The sequence below is a fragment of the Leptonychotes weddellii genome, chromosome 7 (genome assembly GCF_054177405.1).
Source record: "Leptonychotes weddellii isolate Sample4059 chromosome 7, ASM5417740v2, whole genome shotgun sequence".
Taxonomy (NCBI): Eukaryota; Metazoa; Chordata; class Mammalia; order Carnivora; family Phocidae; genus Leptonychotes; species Leptonychotes weddellii.
The window spans coordinates 123714469-123734325 of NC_138375.1; the positions used below are offsets into that span (position 1 = coordinate 123714469).

General features: G+C 38.3%; 1 protein-coding gene across 2 annotated transcripts in view; it reads left to right on the forward strand.

The window, feature by feature from the left end:
• The window catches only part of CEP120 (centrosomal protein 120), a 64300-nt gene that overhangs the window by 20499 nt on the left and 23944 nt on the right, over positions 1-19857 (forward strand). For both annotated transcript variants that reach the window (XM_081827163.1, XM_081827164.1), the window contains 9 exons: positions 865-1081; positions 2384-2561; positions 5155-5304; positions 6032-6214; positions 8210-8306; positions 8406-8558; positions 9085-9174; positions 17335-17427; positions 18741-18902. In XM_081827163.1, coding sequence (XP_081683289.1) covers positions 865-1081; positions 2384-2561; positions 5155-5304; positions 6032-6214; positions 8210-8306; positions 8406-8558; positions 9085-9174; positions 17335-17427; positions 18741-18902 — 1323 coding nt within the window. The remainder of the gene's footprint in view (positions 1-864; positions 1082-2383; positions 2562-5154; positions 5305-6031; positions 6215-8209; positions 8307-8405; positions 8559-9084; positions 9175-17334; positions 17428-18740; positions 18903-19857) is intronic.

Below are 19857 nucleotides of genomic sequence, written 5' to 3' on the forward strand. Positions count from 1 at the left end.
CCGCCCCCTACCCTTTTATTAAAGATGCATTTATTTTTAGAGAGGAGGGGGCAGAAGGAGAGAATCTCAAGCAGACTCTCAGGTGCCCCCATATAGTCTTCTCCTGTAGTAGGACCTCTTCCCTCCCCCTCCCTCCACCCCACTCATGGTCAGTCACTGCCAGACAAGGAACTCCTGGGAATGAGAATGTTGTTGGACCTAGTTCCTGGGAATCTGCATTAATGGTAATCGTTTCAGTTGACCCTGCTTGAGCTAAGACGAAAGTTCTTGGTTCACTGGTGCTTTGTGGTCCTTATACTCTCTTTAGGCAACAGAGATGGGTATTTGTTTGGATGTATATACGTTTTTTGATTGTACATAGCCCCAGAATCAACTTTAATGTACTGTTCTTTTGAAGAACGGATCTTTATGTAGGTTATGGATTAAAGCTGGAAAAATCAAAGTGAGAGTTTAAGTATATGCATATACATATATATTTTTAGAAGAAAGTTGAACAAAGGAGAGGAAGAAAATCATATTAGATATGTTTTTGTTTTAGTAACAGGCCTCCATTGTGTTTATTGCCTTGGTAATAACCATTCCCAGGGACACCTGGCCTGACTTGTTATATCAAATATCCCTTCTTACAAGTTAGGATGCATTTTGGTACTCAGCTCTGGATATCATATTTCCTTCCTGTTCATCTTCCTTTTTCTGGTCCTAGATGCTATAAGAAAATTTGCAAATTATGAAGAAAAATAGACTAGGAATATCCAAACTGGGAAAGGAAGCTTTTATTTTTTTAAAAAAACAACGTCACGTTTTTTGCTTAATTATGAAGGAAAGTGCTTTGCAAATTATACTTTATTTAAAAATTGTTTTTAGTCTTTAATTGAATTAAAGACCCAGAATGAACATGAGCTACGGCATTCAAAGAAGCGAGTTTTAACTCCTATAGAAGAGAAGACACTCACTGGGCCAAAGTCACCAAGTGTGTCCCCTGTTCCACCTCAAAACCCATCACCTCCCACAAAAGATGATGTAACAGGAAGTGAAGTGGAAAGCTTGCAATATGATAAGGACCCAAAACCAAATCCAAAGGGTAAGATGTTCTTTTTACAGATTTTTTTAGGTGTACATTTTGTAGCCATCTAATTAATGATTAAGAGAGTTTTCACAGTTTATAAGTAAATTGTGAGCCTTTTTAAGAGCCAAAATGTATAGTGATATAAAAAAATTCAGTTTAAATTGAATTAAATTTAAATTGAGTCTATAACTTCATCATAGAACTCGCTAAAAGGTGAGAGAATTTTTCAATTACTTTTACTTTAGAAACAGTAGCTTATTGAGAAGAAATTACAGCAAATCGGTCTTTTGAGCATATTTTTAGCTAGTAAACACTTAAATATTATGAATTCATTGGAATTTTAGAAGAGCTGCTGCCTATTGTAATAATCATTAGACTCATTTTTGATCTTACAGTTAAGGGAGAGACTGAGAATGGTTTTATCTGGTTTTACAAACTTTTTTCATCTGCTGCATGAGGATCTGCAGTTACATTTCCTAGTGTAAGTAATTAGAGTAGTGGTCGATTAGGAGTCAGAAGTTAAGGTGCAAGTGATCACTCGGTCACTGAGTAGCTGGAGGACTTGGACTGCTTGCTAAACATCTCTGGTCTGTAATAGGATTGGACTAGATAGCTCTTTTTTTTTTTTTTTTTTTTTAAACACTTATTTATTTGAGAGAGGGAGAAAGAGAGAGTACATGAGCGGGGGGGAGGATTAGAGGGAGAAGCAGGCTCCCCGCTGAGACAGGAGCCCGATGCGGGGCTCGATCCCAGGACCCTGGGATCATGACCTGAGCCGAAGGCAGACGCTTAATGACTGAGCCACCCAGGCGCCCCTAGATAGCTCCTTTTGTTAGCCTTTGTCATATGTGCCTAAAATAGCCAAAACTACTTCTTAAAAAGTGATGTAATTCTTATCTGCCGTAAGTCTCAAGTATAACCCTTCAAATACTCAGTTCCGTGTAGCTGCCTCTTGGAAAGAAGTCGGTGCCGGCCAGGCTGATGGCACACATCACAGCGACACTAGTGTATGCTGTTATGTTTTGCAGTCTGTGTGCCGAGTAAGCTCTTTTTCACACAGCTCTAAAGTGGGAATGAAAGCCTACATCATTTTGGGTAAGTCACTTGAAGAGGTTGATGGCTCAGTTCATATGTTTATGAAAGCAAGTGATCACTCACTGTTCCTTGCTTGAAGGTAAATGAGAGATCTTTTTTTTTTTTTTTTTTTAAGGAAAGTGCCATGCTTAATGTAAATGAGATGTCTGTAAGTGATGTAAATAACTTAAGGGAAACTTACCAAGTGGCATTTTTCCTTCGGAATTTTTATGTTCATTCTAGCCGTCAGTTCTCCTGCACCTGCCTCGGTGGTCCAGCCAGTGCCCACATCGCACGCTTCAGAAGCTGCCTCCGGACAGAAGATTGCTGTACCAGCCACATCACACCATTTTTGCTTCTCAGTAGACTTAAGGAGTATCCATGATTTGGAAGTTGGTTTTCCAGTCAACTGTGTATTAAGGTGTGGTCCGATTTTGTCTCCAAGTACTATTTTCTGAAGAGCACATGCCTTTCCTCTCTTTGGAAGTTCCAGAGGGAGAACTATCACCAGAGAGGTTCAAACAGTTGTTAAACCCCTGAATGGAAAAGGGGGCCAGACTCTATCCCAATGACTTTGAATTTAAACCAGGGCGGCATTGGTGGTAGGAGAGCTAATACTAACTGTAGGTATTGATGACAGTTTATTCATGCTCCTTTGTAAAAAACAAAACAAAACAGTGACTCTTGACCTGAAAAGGTGTTGTTTCTAGAAAAGGTATCATAGGTCAAAATAAGGGAGGTGTAGTATCTGACTTTTCTCTAAAACTTCATTACAATGGGGGGGTTACCCTCGGTAACTGAGACCATAAGAACCATACTTAATGAACTGCAAGGGGAATGTGTTCACCCTGTTCCATATAAAAAATTGAAATACATATATATTTCAGCCAGTTAAATGGCTTTCCTCACTAGCTTGTTTTTAACAGTAATATATTTTCATCAACTTTTGGCTGAAATGTATATTAAATGTAATAAAGTAATGTGTTTTAGTTTGGAGTATTTAGTTTTTCCTTATAAATTTCTTTGGAGCAAGCATTAGCATTTCTAATAAAGTTGTTGCTCCTTATGTGGTTAAAATACAAAAACCTTTCTGTCGTTTGGGATTGCCATTGGCAGGAACGTCAGCCGCTGCACAGTGCTCCTTGCTGGTATTTAAGGCATACCTGCTTTAGATGCATAAATTAACTCTTCCTTGTATCTCATTTTTCAGTTAGATTCTTATCAAGCTATTGCCAAATCCTCTGGGCTTTGATGTGAATAATGGACAGAATCAAAGGGACCCAACCCTGAGTCTGATTGTGAATTCGCAGAACAGGAGTGTTTCTGTCACAGCTTAAGTTTTGCTTTTTACCTCTTGTTAGAGGCTGAGAATCATTATGAAAATGTTAGTTGAAAATTGAGGGCCAAAAAAGGCTTTTTTCTCACAAAGCTTTTCTCAAAGAGTTTCTAGAACATCTTGTAAAATGGTTTTTAGAAATAGAATTATTACTTACTTTCTACTTTACCTTTTTGTCTTTCTCCCTCAAGTTTTTTAACTGAGATCTCTTTACCACTGCTAGTAGAGAATGTGATCTTGGGGTACTTAGAGATGCTGTTAGCCAGAGCGTAGAAATACTGGGATGATCTAAAATTAGAAGCTGTGAGGGGGAAGCCTTGTACCAGCCCACTTAGCAGGCATTCCTCATAGTTTTTGTGGTTCATTCTTGTCCTATGGGCCATTGGTTGACTCATGAAGTGCCTACATTATCCAGCAGTGTGCCTGGTATTAGGGGTTTATGGGCCACGTAAACAAAGAGCTCAACCTTGTGAAGAAGACAGATTGAGGAAGAAGTCAACATGTGAGGGAGGCCAGAAGCCCAGCTGGCAAAGAAAAGGGGGAGAGTGTTGTAAACCGAGGGTACAGTTATGGTTCACTTACACACTCTGCATAGAATTCACTTGATGATAAGAGCCATTGTTTCTGTCTCGGAGTCATTTTATGGCATTTTTAAAAACACTGTTTAACTTTGAGTTTGATCAATTTTATGGTGTCAGGCTCCCATGAACTATCATGAAACTGTAGTTGGCAACTGCATAATGGGATTTGTGAGATGACCTGATTTCAGTGGATGTGTAATTATATAGGAATTGAGTGAATGCACAGGATTCTTGTTGTAGGAAAAGCAGTTTTCACTAGTAGGCTTTAAGCTCCAGTTTTCCTAATGAATAACAGGATACAAAATGAAATTTAAGTGAGCATTACGTTGTCTTTACATTTGGCTTTAAATACAAAGTGAAGTTCTGCAGTAGTCAGACATCCTCCCGTTGAATCCAGTGTGGTTTCTGTGATGACAGGAAGAGCGCTGTTACTCATTGATTCATCTGCTTTCATCCTTGATTCTCAAAGACAGAATACCATGAGTACACCCTTTTGGCACTGACTAGGAGTTTTTTTAGCCCATTAACATCAAGACATTATTGAATAAAGAAAATAAGTTTTGAAATTAAACTCAGCAGGTATTTCTTGAAAGTTTACTATGTACCCCAAACTGCTTATTTGTTGCTGGGAGGGCACGGATGCAAAAGATGGGACTGGTGCCCTCGAGGAAATCCTAAACCAATGGCGGCTTGATCTTTGTTTAGCGGCCTCATTGTCATTCCTAAGTCTTATTCTTACTTAGAATGTATCAAAATGATGATCTCTTCCTTATTTGGTGTCATTGCCTTCAAAATACCAGAATTCTTCTTCCCCAGAAGGTCATTCTAGGATCACTTGTAAAGCAGCTTTGGGAACCAGTGCTAAACCCATCATGCATTTTCTCTAGAATTGCTATCATTTTTATATCAACACTGACCGTGTTTGCAGTATTTTAAAGTTGGTGTTAGGACTAAAGCCATCATGTATTTGTACCATTTACCAATTTTAAAAATTGTATTTGTTCATTATATTCATATTATGTTTTTAAAAAAACAACACTGACTAGAAGTCTTATCTGTCAGCTGTATCATAGGACTTTGTTTTCCTTAAATTCTAGGTACTCCTATCCATTCTTTGGGAGTGCGGCTCCTATTATGACTAATCCTCCTGTAGAAGTTCGCAAAAACATGGAAGTTTTTCTTCCGCAGTCTTACTGTGCATTTGATTTTGCAACTCTGCCTCATCAGCTGCAGGATACCTTCTTAAGGTAATACATGTACGGTGTGTATGATATTAAGTCACTCTTGAAAATTTATATCTTGTTAACGAAGGGAATTCCTGGAGTTGTAGATTCATAGCAGTCAGTGCATTTGAAGACCTAGAAACAAATGCAGTAAGAATGTCTGTGATGTTTGTCCTTCTGCTATCAAGTTTTATATAGTAATGGAGGCTCTTTGTAGATTTTCGTATCTTATTTGTCTTGCTTTGGATGTTAGACCTGTGTTAGTACAATCTATGAGTAAAGAAGAAACTTTGAAAAGTAGTCTTGTTTTTTCATAATATGTGAAGGTAAATACGAGCAAGCTGTTTAGTTTTTATTCTTGATTCACCAGTTGACTGTAGTGTATTACTTGCTTTTTCTGATTTGTCATCTATATAAAATAGAGGTGTTAATCCAGCTGTCTGAATTGGATTTGTGAAGGAAACTGAAATCTGAAATGTCTTTTTACTTTCTCAGGGTATCACAATTCAAATTTGTATATTAATTTAAAGGGAAGGAAGAAAGAATAAAAAAGAACAGTATTTGAAGGGTTTTCTTTATTGCACAGAAGGAGGTGTAGAAAATGTAATAGTATTTTCTGTTTGTTACCTGTGGAATTGAGCCTTTCTGATCCAGGTAACAAATCATCTTTGAATACATTTAGGGACCTCAAAGATGTTAGTGACTTAGTTCAGAACTGATAGATATGAACACTGGTTTCTCTCTTCCTCAGGATTCCATTGCTGGTTGAATTATGGCACAAGGATAAAATGAGTAAAGATTTACTTCTGGGAATCGCCAGAATCCAGCTTTCTAACGTCTTGTCTTCGGAAAAAACTCGCTTTTTAGGTTCCAATGGTGAACAGTGTTGGCGTCAAACTTACAGTGAATGTGTGCCTTTCATAACAGCACAGGGGTAATGCATTGCCCAGAACTGGTCTTCACTTGCTTTTTATTCTCATTAGCTGCTTACAGCCTTATCCTCTCCTGTCGTCTTTGTTCTCATCTTTCTTCTTTGACCGATGGGGGCTACATTCTCACTTGCTGTTTAGCCTTCTTTAGCTTTCAGGTACCACTGGACCCCATGATACTGTAAACACTTAGGCTCTTAAGTATTTCCCTCCCCCTCTTAAGCCTGACAATTGTAAATTCTGGCTTTTTTTTTTTTTTTTTTTTAAGTAAGTCAAGGTCAAATTTCTAAGGTATCGTTACATTGTCTTGCATTGGGAATGACTGTTGTTCTACTTGATAAATATTTTAACTTTTGCTTCAAATCTGATTTCTGAGAATGTTACAAATGTTTGGCACTTTAAAAAGAGTATTGTTTTTCTGCCCTGGGATTTATCAATGCCACAGTGAAAAACTGAAGTTCATATGTCTTACACAAAAGACCTCTTTTGAGTGATCTTTTTAAATTTAACAACAGAAGTTTAAATAAACTATAACATTATAAATCACATGCCTTGATTTTTGAAGCATAATTAAAATGTAGAGAGAAATCCAGCTCAGTAAAAAGCTGAGATCTAAAAGTAGTACTGAAATCCCTTCCCTTGCTCTTGCCCACCTCTAGCCACTTGCAGACAGTGAGGAGTTGAGTAAAACTTTGACTCACTTGGAGGATCTGGGAACAGGTGTTTTACAGTATCAGATACCCTGCTGAGCTGAAAATTCTTTTAAAATACCATTCTTGGGGCCCCTGGGTGGCTCCGTCAGTTAAGCGTCTGCCTTCGGCTCAGGTCATGGCCTCGGGGTCCTGGGATGGTGCCCCGCATCGGGCTCCCTGCTCAGCGGGGAGCCTGCTTCTCCCTCTGCCTGTGCCCTTCCCCCCTGCTTGTGCTCTCTCTCTCTCTTTCTCTCTCGTTCTGTCAAATAAGTAAAATCTTAAAAAAAAAAAAAATACCATTGTTTGGTCACATAAGTAGAGTATCATGAAAATAATCTGATCATTACTAGTTATTTTAAATCTGTGGGTTATGAATATTAACTTTTATTGCCCTGCTCTGTAGACAGAAGAGTTTTAGGAGACTTAGGTAAGATAGTGTTTCATTTTGCTTCATTCATGTCTTCTAAAGCTGTGAGATTAGAAGAAAAATGTGAAAATTGATTATTAAGGGTTTGCTTTTGTGGGTTTCGTTCACCGAAGTTGTGTTTGACCAAGGATTTATGGAATAGATTTGATTTAGACAAAGCTACGCTTCTTGTAGCCAAGATTGTATTTTCCTCTAACAGTTTAGTAAATGCTCCTTGTAGTTCTCTGATAGAGAAATCCTCGTTATAATAAAAATTATATATAATTAACCAATTTTCAGGAATTATCCTGAAGCATCACTCACATCCCGTAAAAGATTTATATACAAGTGCTTCGCCCAGGAAAAAAGTGGAATAAGAATTCAGAATAATCTATATATAATCAAGAGTAGGGAAATTTGTTTTTTTCTTAATTTTACTATATAAATTCATTAGGATATTTTATAGGCATTAAAACACACATTCTGAGTTAAAGCTGACTACATCAGAAAAATGCCCCAGATGGAAATGGAGAAAAAGGGACAAAATGGTTTGATCTTAACATGCATGAGTGCATGTCCCTCTGCACGTACATAAAACAGAGGAAGGAAATGAAAGTTCAGCAGTAATTACCTATGGGCATTAAGATTTTACATTTCTCCACCAGTGTTAGAGGTCATTTTTTAGTAAATGTGGGTATGGACTAATTAGAGTGTTTATGCTCAAGTAAGATCCTGTATGTGGAAGGTCTTGAAGCCTATAGAATTTAACTGCAGTTGGAGTAGCAAGAGTGTCAGGTACAAGAAATGTGACCTAGTCACTGCTAGAGCTTTGGGGAAATAAAAGGAAAAATAATAGAAAAGGGTTTCCATGAATTTTAAGATATTTCTGATTTCACCTGCAGGTCAAACAACAGGATAATGGATCTTTCTTATACAGTAACTCTAGAAGATTATGGACTAGTAAAAATGCGTGAGATTCTTGTCTCTGATTCATCTCAGGTCAGTATCACTGAGAGTGAAATCTGACTCTTCACAGTGGATCTCATGCGCTACATGTGTGAGTGTACTGGTTTCAATTCGTTTTCATTCATGTTTCAGGGTTTATCTGCTGTGCAACAGAAGCCATCTTCCGTTCCTCCAGCACCTTGTCCTTCAGAAGTCCAGACAGAGCCTCGAGAAACCTTAGAATACAAAGCAGCCCTGGAGCTAGAAATGTGGAAAGAGATGCAAGAAGACATTTTTGAAAATCAGGTTACTTTGTCTACTGACTACATTTCTTTCTTCTCTGTAAGGCTTTTCTCTCTCTGTTCCATGGGTACCCTACCCAGTCCCTCTGAATATCAAGAATGCTTTACTCTTATATAAAAACAGAATTAAAAAATACTCGTTAAATGACAGCTGGGCAGAAGCCACGCAAGAAGGATTTCCCTAAACTTTCTCCATGACTCTGGGGCCGAATTAGGACTTGAAGGTTAGAAGTCAGAGACTGAAAACTTGAACATTTCTTTTAATTTCAGGCCCTCATGTAGCGTACCCTCCTGGAGCCTGAAATCATCTGTCTGGAAAAGAGAGAGTTAGAGAACAGGTCTTATGTTAGCTTTATTCTCATATGGGCGTTCCTTGCCTCAGGCCTTCTCTTTGTTTGGTTTAGGAATAAAAGGGAATTCCTGAAAGAAACCTATCGGTGAACAGTATTAATTCTTTACCACCGAACAACTGATTGGTGTGTTGGAAATACTAATGTGTTTTCTGTGACTGTTTTGTCTTCCTCTTGTAGCTAAAGCAGAAGGAATTGGCTCATATGCAGGCTCTTGCCGAGGAATGGAAGAAAAGAGACCGAGAGAGAGAATCGCTTGTAAAGAAAAAGGTAATAACTTCTATAGAAATCAAAGGTGGAAAGGAAAAATATTAATGATAGTATCTTGTACTTGCATTAAAGAAAATCTGTGGAATATCAAAGTATAGTGGTTGTATATTGGCTTGGATAAAGTGGATGAATGGGTCAGGAGTAGGAGGAAGGCCTTTCTCTTAAGGTGTTTGGTGCTTTTTCGATTTTGAACCCTGCAATAGTATTATTCTTTTGAAAACTGAATATTCTAGAAAAAAAGCCTACTTCTGTATGAAAAAAGAAAATAAGACATCTAAGTATATATAAATGTTATAATTTGTTAGGTAATAAAAAAGCATCAAAAACTTATAAGCTCTTTTTAAGAATTTAATTCTGGAATAAATGACATCTTTAAAAACAAAATGAGACCATCTGATCTTACTCCAGAAAGCAAAAGTTCAATACTTACCTATTTACATTCAAGTTATTGAGTAAAACAAAAACCCTGAAAATTAGACTTGTTTCAAATATTGAAATTTAACTTTCATTGTAGTGGTTAATGATGTATCTATAAATGGGAGGAGACAACCAATGGCAAGATGGTTTGCTACACTCGACCAAGCCAGGAGCAGGGTGCGGACTAGAATATTCTTGAAAGTTACTTTATTTTCTTCTCTGATTTCAACCATTTACATTTAATGGGTAATTATTGACATGGTTGGGGTTTTTTTGTTCTTGTTTTTTGTTTTTTTTGTTTTGTTTGTTTTATATATTTGGGTTTAAATCTACTCGGTTTTCCATTTGTTCCATCTTAGTTTTTTCTTTTTTTTTTTTTGTCGGCTGCTTTTTCCATTTTTTGGATTTATTGACTTTTTTTATGATCCCATTTTTTTTTTTACTATTACCTTATTAGCTGTATCTCTGTTTTACTGCCTTTTTTTTTTTTTTGATGGTTGCTTTGAGGTTTAAAATATGTAGCTTTAATTTATCACAATATGCTTCCAAGTGCTATTCTACCACTTCATTTGTAGTGTAAGAAGTTTACAGCAGTACGTGTCCAGCATATGTCTTTTGTGTTGTTACCATCATAGATTTTGCTTTTACATGTATTACCCTAAAATATATTTTTGCTTTACAGAGTTAGTTTTTAAAGAAGTAAAACTCTGAGGCAGTAGTCCTTTTTTATTACCCAAATACATAACATTCCTTTTAGTATGGGTCCAATGGCAATAAATGCTGTCAGCTTTTATGTGAAGAAGTGTTTATCTCTCCCTCATTTTGAAATAAATATATTTTCACTGGGTATAGAATTCTCGGTTGACAATTTTTTGTTTCAGTCTTGAAAGTTGTTTCATTTGCATTTCGATTTGTGTTGTTTCTGATAGAAAATTTGCTGGCCCTTTTACCTTGGCCCTCTATCTGTAATGTCTCTTTCTCTGAACTGCTTTTAAGATTTTTTTCTTTACCACTAGTTTTCAGCATTATGATTTTGATGGGCCTTGTGCTTGTGTGTCTTTGTATGTCTATGTGCGTGTGTTCACCCTGCTTGGCGACTTTGAGCTTCTTGATTATAGGGTTTTATCAAGTTTGAAACAGTTTGGGTTTTTATTGCTTAAAGTTTTTTCCTGTGTCTCTTTCTCCTCTTGTGCTTGGATTGCAATGTACATGTATCTTAGACTGCTTGATATTGTCCCAGGAAGAAGTGAATTATTTTTTTAAGTTTTTTTTTTTTCCTTCTCAGTGCTTCGTTTTGGGTATTTTTTATTGCTGTGACTTCAGGTTCACCTGTCTTGTCTTCTGAAGGGTCTAATTTGCCATGAATCTATTTGAACATAATTTTTCATTTCATATACTGCACTTTTCATCTTTGAAAGGTCCATTTGGGCCTTTTCCCTTTTTTTAAACATACTCCACTTTTCCTCATGTTCATGTTTTCCTTTTCAGTATCTGCAATATATTTATAATATGTTATCTACTAGTTCCAACATCTGTATCATTTTGAGGTCTCTTTCTGTTGTTTTTTCACCTGGTTATAGGTTACATTTTTCTCCTTCTTAGCATGATGGGTAATTTTTTGTTAGATACCAGAAATTGTGAAGCTTACATTGTCAGTTGCTGGATCTCATTATGATGTGAGGTTACTTGGGATGAGTTTGATCCTTTAAAGTTTGGCTAGGCTGAGTTGACAACATCCCATAGCCTTGGGCTCTGTAACAGTATGTAGATGCCTGGTGTGTCACAGGGTCTCTTCCCTCGGACGGGTAGGAATGCACACTCCTCTCAGACCTGTATGAGCTCTGGGAATGCTTCATCTTAGAGCTTTCCAGTGGTGAAGTCCCCAGCCTTCGGGGTTTCACCTCAGATTGGAGCAGACTACTCTGCAGGTCTCAGGTGCTCACTCTCTCCACGTCTCCCTCCTCTCCTCACCAGCTTGACTTGCCTCATCCTCTTTGGTCTCTCTGTTGCCTCAACTCGGCCAGATGGCGAGGGTCTGCTGGGTCCCCCCTTCTCTGAGCTAGAGTCTGGAAAGTGCCTCCAGGAAGTCCACTAGAGTTCCTGTTAGGGCCTCATTTGTTTCTGCTCTGTCAGGAATGATGGTCCTGGGCTGCCCATTCTCCAGTGTGTGAAAGCACTTGTTTCGTGTGGGTTGTTCCATTTGTGTTTTGGGTGGGGGGCAGTTAGTCTTCTACGGGTAGACCGAACAGAAGGCCCCCAAGCCTTTGACTTTAAAGTAACTGTTTCAACTTTATCTCGCTTAATTCTCAACCATTAAAAATTTGAAAAACCGGTGAATTAAAAGAAAAAGATAATAGGACCACTCTAAAGCATCTGTTCTTAAATACTCAAATAACTGAAATTTAAAAATTTAGAGGCCCTCACACATACTTAAACTTTATAGTAGTTGTACTAAGTGTGACTTTTATATTAAGTAGCATTTATAGTTCTCCAGTATCCTTTATGAATTGAATCTGAGCCATCAAATATTGAAAGTTTTTTAATTTTTCATTTACCTTTTAAGGCAAGACGAGTTTATTGTTGAACCATTTTTTAAAGTGCTGTTGAAGAGTTTTTCAGGGTTGAGGTTTGCAAAAGTCAAATCTTGAAACATTTTTTAGTTAATAATTTTGACAAATCCACCTTGTGCCCTAATTGAACTTTCTATTGCAAAAAAAAAAGAGAGAGAGAAAAAAAACAGTTTTTGTGTAATGAGTTGGAAAAAAAAAAAGTCAAAGTGATTTCTGGTTGGTTGTCATTTTGCTGTTATCTTTTCAATTGGCTTCCAGTATATACAGTTTCTCCTACCATTTCAGCTTGAATCGACAAGCTCCTGATTAGTTAATAAGAACTCTGCTCAGAAAATGGAATATGATATCTGTCTAGTAAGTGGCTCAGGTATTTATTTGAATTAGTCATGTCAAAAAGTAGATTGGATGTTGCCATTTTATTTCAATCTAAATACATTTGGGAGTTACAACTCATCCAGTGTAACATGTGCTCTGTCTTGTAAGAGTATGGTCAACTAGGATGAGATCTGTTTTTCTAAAACTTGGTAAGTTACTGTAAAATTGAGTCCGTGGGGAGAAAAAAGCAATTTTTTCTTCAATAGGATGAGACCTTTTCAAGCTAAATTCTCTGAGAATCTCACCATACTATTTTTAGGTCTAAAATGTATGAGCCTTTTCTGTTCATTTATTTTCACTTTATTTACCTGTTTTCTTCAAAACAATATGTAACTTCTTCAATAGTTAGACAGTTTACCTGAAGGAGTCTGGATAATACTGATGGAACATTATGCAGTCATTTAAATTTCATTTTATTTCTGCTATTCGGCACAAAATAACTAATTAATAGTAAAATGGAACTCATCTGTTTATTATGAGGAACTTCTATCTTGCCTTACCAAAAAGATGCTAACTAGCTAATAGCCCACCAATTCAGGATGTAGTGGTGAAGGAGTGTATGTAGTAAAATAAAACTATATATAATCAGATCTCAAAGATACTAGTATTTCATAATAATAAATTACTATTTTAAGCTTATGATAGGCACCTAATGATATATATCCTTATGGGTGACTGGGTTTATTAATCTATCAATTAATGTTTTTTGGTCATCTTTTGGGACCATTTGGAGGCATTATTTTGTTACCTGAAAAGGAGCAGATTGTTTTTGTGGAAATTTCTCTGTTTGAAAAAATAATTTATTCTCTGGAGTTATACATAAACTTTTCCTCCAAATAAATGAAGCCTTAGTTAACCTTGAAACAGATAATATAATGATCTGTCTACCACCCACTTGGGGCCTTTGGGGTGAAGTGAAATATACTAAACCTTTATTTCCAGAAACCAGTGTATTGCTAATAACCTGGTTGTACAGACGGATATGCTAAACCCGGTGATTGTTAACTAATGAATGTATCTTAAAGTAATTTATGAGTAGGATACTCTGGTCCTGTTCTGCCTTCTTCATAGCTGAGATCATGTTTATTCTGTCTTCTACGTGACTTCCCGTCAGATAGCTAAAGGTCGCTATCATGTACCCACAAAGAAGGAAGAACTCAGTTCTACATAAGGGAATAGTATGAGGAAGTGTTTCATGGATAAGATTATGCTTTTACTTTGATAAAGATTAGTAGATACTACCAGGTGGTCTCAAGGGACATTCCAAAGAAGTTTGAAATAGGCTTGGCATTAAGAAAATTGTATGTAGGTTGATGTGGGAAGAAGGGAGGAGAGGGTATGCCTCAAGAATTAAGGCATAGAGAGGTTTATGGAATGTAAATGCTCTTCTGTTCCATTTTGAGGGGTTAGACTTGATCCTGCAGACTTTCTCAGCCAGGGTTTCTTGAGAGAATTAAGCCCTAATGCTTGCCAGCATCTACTGTCGCCAATGGATTAACTTGATCCTATGCTTCTACATTAGTAGAGAAGACAGAGAAAAAAATTACTTGAATTATTTTTTTATGTTCTGTGGTTCAGCTGATAACCCAGCTTGGGAAAGGTAGAAATTTGAGAAACATTTTTTTAATGAAGACTTTTATGTAAGAGAACAAGGAAATGAGATTTTCGTTTTCGAACAGTCATTCTGGTGGAAGTATAATGGACAGAATGGAAGAGGGTGAAGCTAAAGTCAGGAAGACCAGGGAGGCAATAATATATGTAAAAGAAGATGAAGGCTCAAAAGTCAGAGCAGTGATAAGGTGGTAGAGAAAAGGGGAACGGGAGTTAAAGGGAGTGAAGGAGGTTTAAGATCTGAAGCCTTAAGGGATACTCATTGCTACCCAATGCTCCTCCTTCTTTCCCTAAGCAGTTCATTCCCTCTCCAGAACAGTTCTCAACCAAGCCTCCCTCATCCTTACCCAATTTGATCTTTCCCTTTCTAAAACACTTCCTTTGCTTGACCTCTCCTCCTATAACCTTCCTACTGTTCTACTGAATTCACTGGTCTCCCCTTCCCAGTTTTCGTGCTGGATCATTTTTTTCCCCTCAGCCTCTGCTGGGTTTATTGGCTTGCCCCAAGGCCCAGTCCTTGAATCTCTTTTCTGTTTTTACATTTCTTCTGGTGTTGTCCTCCACTTTCTTACTGTCCTATACAAGTATGCATATTATACATAATATATATCATATATAACATGTATCCACTTGCATCCCCTGCCTCTTCTCTGGACTCTGCACTTTGCTCTTGACACTGCCCACTGACTGTCTCATAAGCAACTCAAATGTGACCTAAGAACAAGCTCTGTATCTCCCTCCTGTATAAATTTGTTCGTGTTGATTCCCCATCTTAATAAATGGCGATGCTTTTACTCAGTTTCTCAGGTTACAAGGCAAGTTATCCTTGACTCTGATTCCACATCTGGTTTATTAGCAAATCCTCGTGGCTCCACACTGCATATGTATCCTGGAAACGAACCACTTTGAGCCACCTCCTTCACAACTTTACGTCTCGCCTAGGTGACTTCTCTCCTAGTTACTACTTAACTCAGCATCCCTTCCTCTTTCCTGACCCCGGTAGCTGGTTATATCCGTATCATCCAAGAGGGAGGCTTTTAAACCAAAAGTCAGACAGTGCACGCCTCTGCTAAAACCTGTCATGCTCTTCATGGCACGTAGAATAAAACTCACGTTTTGTACCAGGTCCCACAAGGCCTTAGGTGACCTGTCTCCTAGCTTCCTCTGTGACCTCCCTTCTGTCCGCCTCCTGCTACAGTCTGTTCTTACCAACCTGGCCTCCTTGCAGTTCACCAGATGTGCTAAGCCACATGTCCCCCACCTCAGGATCTATGGAATGTCCTTTTGTTAGAAGTACTTTCTGGTCTTTGTTCAGGATAATCCGAGTGGGGCCTTCTCTGATCATTATGTCCAACATACGCCTTCTTCCTTTGCTCCCCGCCACTAGCTAGACACTCAGTCTGCTTATTTTCATCCTGGCATTTACTTAGGATTACATTAAATATCCACTTCCTTGTTCATAGCTGGTCCTCCCTCAGAATATAGGTATCACAGGACTTTCTTTTACCCACACCTGCTAGGTTTTCAATAGATATTTGTTATTTAAATGATGATGATTTCCCGTTTTTATACATTTTTGAGTTTGAGATACCTAGGGAGTATTGGCATATGCAGCAGATCCTTGGGCTTAGAGGTCCTAACCTCTGCAGGGGGTTTTGACTTGGCAGGCTGGATTTGGGAGTGCTCCGTATACGTGATGGTAGGTGGTTTGGGTCATCCGCGGAGGTCATGTAGCAGGAAAGGAGACCTCCTGAGACAGGGCTCTGGGAACGCACACATTTGCCTTGCCAGAGGCAGAACATTGGAATTCTGACTCACCATCCTGTTTCCCTATCCCTGTAAGACTTTATAAGGAGGTGTAGGGCACACTTAGTTGTTTTTTGTTTTGTTTTTTAGGTAAACCAAAAGTAGGTGGTAGAGTTAGCGGAATTCTTACGTAAGTGATCATGATTGGTTGGTATGTCGGGCCTAAATCACTGAAATAAAGTTTAACAAGGACAAATGTCAAATTCCGTAGTCACAACAGTCTTTTGGACAATAGTTATGTGGGTATAGTTATCCCAGGTTTAAAAACAAAAGTCTTGGGGGAATTTCTTTGACACAACAGATGGCGTGATCAGGATCCTGAAATAGCACATGCGATTTTAGATGAAGTTAATGGACTTGCTGTTCTTGTCTCAGGCAGGGGACATTCTTTGGCTTTGGAAGTAGTGAGATCACATCGGGCTACCACATTTTTTAAAAGACTTAGTCTAGAATCTAATCTCTAGATTAAATCTAAGATATTAGATGATGTGAAAATCAAAATATGTGAATAATAGCTAAAACTTGTGTTTATCTTGGAGAAGAAAAAAGACTAAGAGGATATATGATGGCTATCACCAGATTCAAATATGTGAAGATATTTTTTTTTTCTTCTGTCTAAGGGGTACAGGTAAGGTTCAGGAGGATCAAACCAAGGTCCTATTGACTACGGGAAAAAGAAGATTAAGATGTGGCCTGGGATCTGGAGACTAGTTGGTGAGGATAGAAAAACTGGTTCAGAAAGTCCTAGTAAAAATGATCAGTTACAAATGAAAGATAGCAAACTGTCAGATTCCTACATGCTGTGTAGGCTGAGCTAGCAGACCTCTTATTCTGAATGGGACTCATAGGGTCAAAGAGCAGAGCAGGACTGCAAGCCCATAGCAACCGGGGTACTAGGCTTGGGGCCCAAGCAGGGAGTGTGGCTTCAGAAGCGATCATGGAACTGCAGGAAAGGATGAGATCTGAACCAGGAGGAGGACAGACTTGAAACTGACTAGCTGATCTAGCAACAGAATTCGTTCTAGGGAAGGAGCGTAAGTGATGAAGGGGGGGCATCAGAGAAATACCGGAGTGTTGACCAAGGCAGATTTTAAGGAGCTAGATGTTGCCTGAACATAGGATTTTACTAGCAGTCTGATTGTCCAGTGGGAGAAAGAGCTTCCTCGGGAAACTGACTGTCACTAGAGAGAGCCAAGCAGAAGCGAGATGGGCTTCCTTCCTTAGGGTACTGGAAAGAATTTCTGCTTTGAATTGGTGGATGTAATTCATGATTTTCCTATTCCCACGTCTTGTGTTTCAGTAAGTTAAAATGTATGCATCGTTGAATTTGTTCATGTTTTGAATTTGGGGAAAAGGTCATTTTTCTTCTATCGTACTTTAGGTGGCTGAATATACTGTTCTAGAAGGAAAACTTCAAAAAACCCTAATTGACCTAGAGAAGCGAGAGCAGCAGCTTGTCCTTGCAGAGTCAGAGGTAACTGTATTCCTCTATCGTACGTCTTCATTTCCCAGAATCTGTGTTCTAGGTCCATACTGTTATTTTTCCTTTATGCTCATATATGAGCATAAACTCCATTTCATGGAAGCTGTCTTGTAGGCATGATGGAGAAAACTGCTGTTCAAAAATAGGTCAGAACGTGAGGAATAGATAGTCAAATATTTGTTACTAGAAATGTTAATTGTTAGCCAGCTTTGGCTGATGTCTGCAGTTGTAGAGACTTCCGGTTAAGTTTCCCATTATGGGGAAGGAAGGGAGAGTGGTACTACGTAGAGAAGAGAAAAAATGCAGCACAGGCTTAGTGGCCTAGCCTTCTGACCTTGCTCTCGGTAAGAAAGGAACACCCTTGTTGCCCATTAAAGGTTAAATCTGAAGGATGGATGAAAACTTCTGTTAGTGCTACGCCTAGTTAGCAATTTTGTTAGGTCGTACTAAATTTTACCCTAAATATTTATTTAAGTTACTACAAAAGTCACTTCAAAATACTTAGAATTTACCCCATGTTAAATTTATATGCCCCTTCCCTAACCACACGTGTTTCTCAGAATTTTTCTCAGCATCTCTCTCTTAACTTTGTCCTCACATTTTCTGGAATTTCTAAGTTGATTTGGAAACAAATATATTTAAGGTCAAACATCTAATATAAAGGCTCAGTCACCTTCTGTGATACTAGGCAGAATGTAAGAAATTTTGTGGTTTATTTTTAGTAGGCTCCATGTTTTAGTAGGCTACACCCTGAAATCAAGACCGGAGTTGAGATCAAGAATTGGCTGCTTAACCAACTGAGCCACCCAGGCGCCCCCATTTTTTTTTTTTTTTTTTTTGAAGATTTATCTATTTGAGAAAGAGAGTGTGCATGAGCAGGGGGAGGGGTAGAGGAAGAGGAAGAAAGAATCTTAGATGGTGTCAGACGCTTAACCGACTGAGCCACCCAGGCACCCTCAAAATATAAGAAATGTCTAAAGAAGAAAAGAAACTTGGGCATATTTGCTTAGATAATACAATGGGTTTTATTCAAATAGGAATTTTAAGTTATTAGGGCCTTTTCAATTGAATTTATGTGAGTCATATATGGAGTTTTGGATATACTTTTTATATTAGAATTAAGTGATGATGGATTAAAATGTAGAATTTCAGTATGTTTAAACATTAACTCTAATAACGGAAAAGGATATGGAGATAAATTTGTAAATATTCCAAACATTGACTGTATATAAGGATAATAGACTACTGAACAGTGTCACATAGCCAAGAGCAAGCCCACCTCTTACAGACGCATCTGTTGTCAGGTTCAAAGAGAGAGAAAGGAACTGAAATTAGAACGTGAACGGAACCTGCAAGAACTTCAGGACTCTATCCGGAGGGCCAAAGAGGATTGTGTTCATCAGGTGGAACTAGAAAGATTGAAGATGAGACAGCTGGAAGAGGACAAACTCCGACTGCAGCAGCAGGTGGGAGCTCGAGCTTCTCTGTATTCACTGAAAAGTGAGAAAACTACACAGTAAATCGAACTATTGATCATACTGATTGCACCGAGATTCAGATTGACTTTAAGTCAAGTCTTGTTTTCCTAAGTCAAAGCTAAAGACGACGTTGGGATAATGTTCCTTCCCTTATCATTATTCACATGACAAAGAACTAAATTTGACTCCAGAAATTTTTTTTCTGACAAATTTTGTTGTGGCCAATACTTTGTTCATGGACTGTTATATAGAAGTCTCATGTAAAAGATGAAAGATCGAGTGGTAAAAGTGGGCAGTCGGGATGGGCTTCACCGGGAGTGCTTCCCTTCTTCCACTTCTTAGGGAGATCGAGCCTTCTAGAATAGAGGCTTCTAACATGCATTAGATTCACCAGGGGATCTTTTTGAAAAACCCATTTCTACCTTGTCCCAGACTGATGTAATTAGCTTGCATCTTTGTGGGAAGCACCTTTGTGGCACAAACTGGTATTTTGGAAAAATTAAGCCCAGGCACTCCTCTAGAACATAGTCTGAGACCTGGGGGAAACCTGGCAGGGGAGTGAGGAGGGAGCTGTGGGGCAGCCCACGTGTCTGGGAGCTGAAATTGCTCAGCCCTTCACTGGGAACATTTCACAGCTTATATAAAAGAAAACATTCTAGGCCCTGAGTCAGAACTAGGTTCCATATACTCAGCACACAGTTCTAACTAGACAGGTAGAAAGGACAAAAAGACACCCTGTGATCAAGTATCTGTATTCCAGTATATAAAAGCGGGTCCACACACTCAATCCATGTTGTTTATGGACCACTTAGCCAAAGAAAAAGAGCCCCTTACGCCTCATAGCTTACTTCTGTACAACCTGATTGGGGCCACAGTAATTATGATGATGTCTCTGAATGGTGGAAAAAATAACAAATACGAAGTCTGGTAGCTTTTGTTTAAA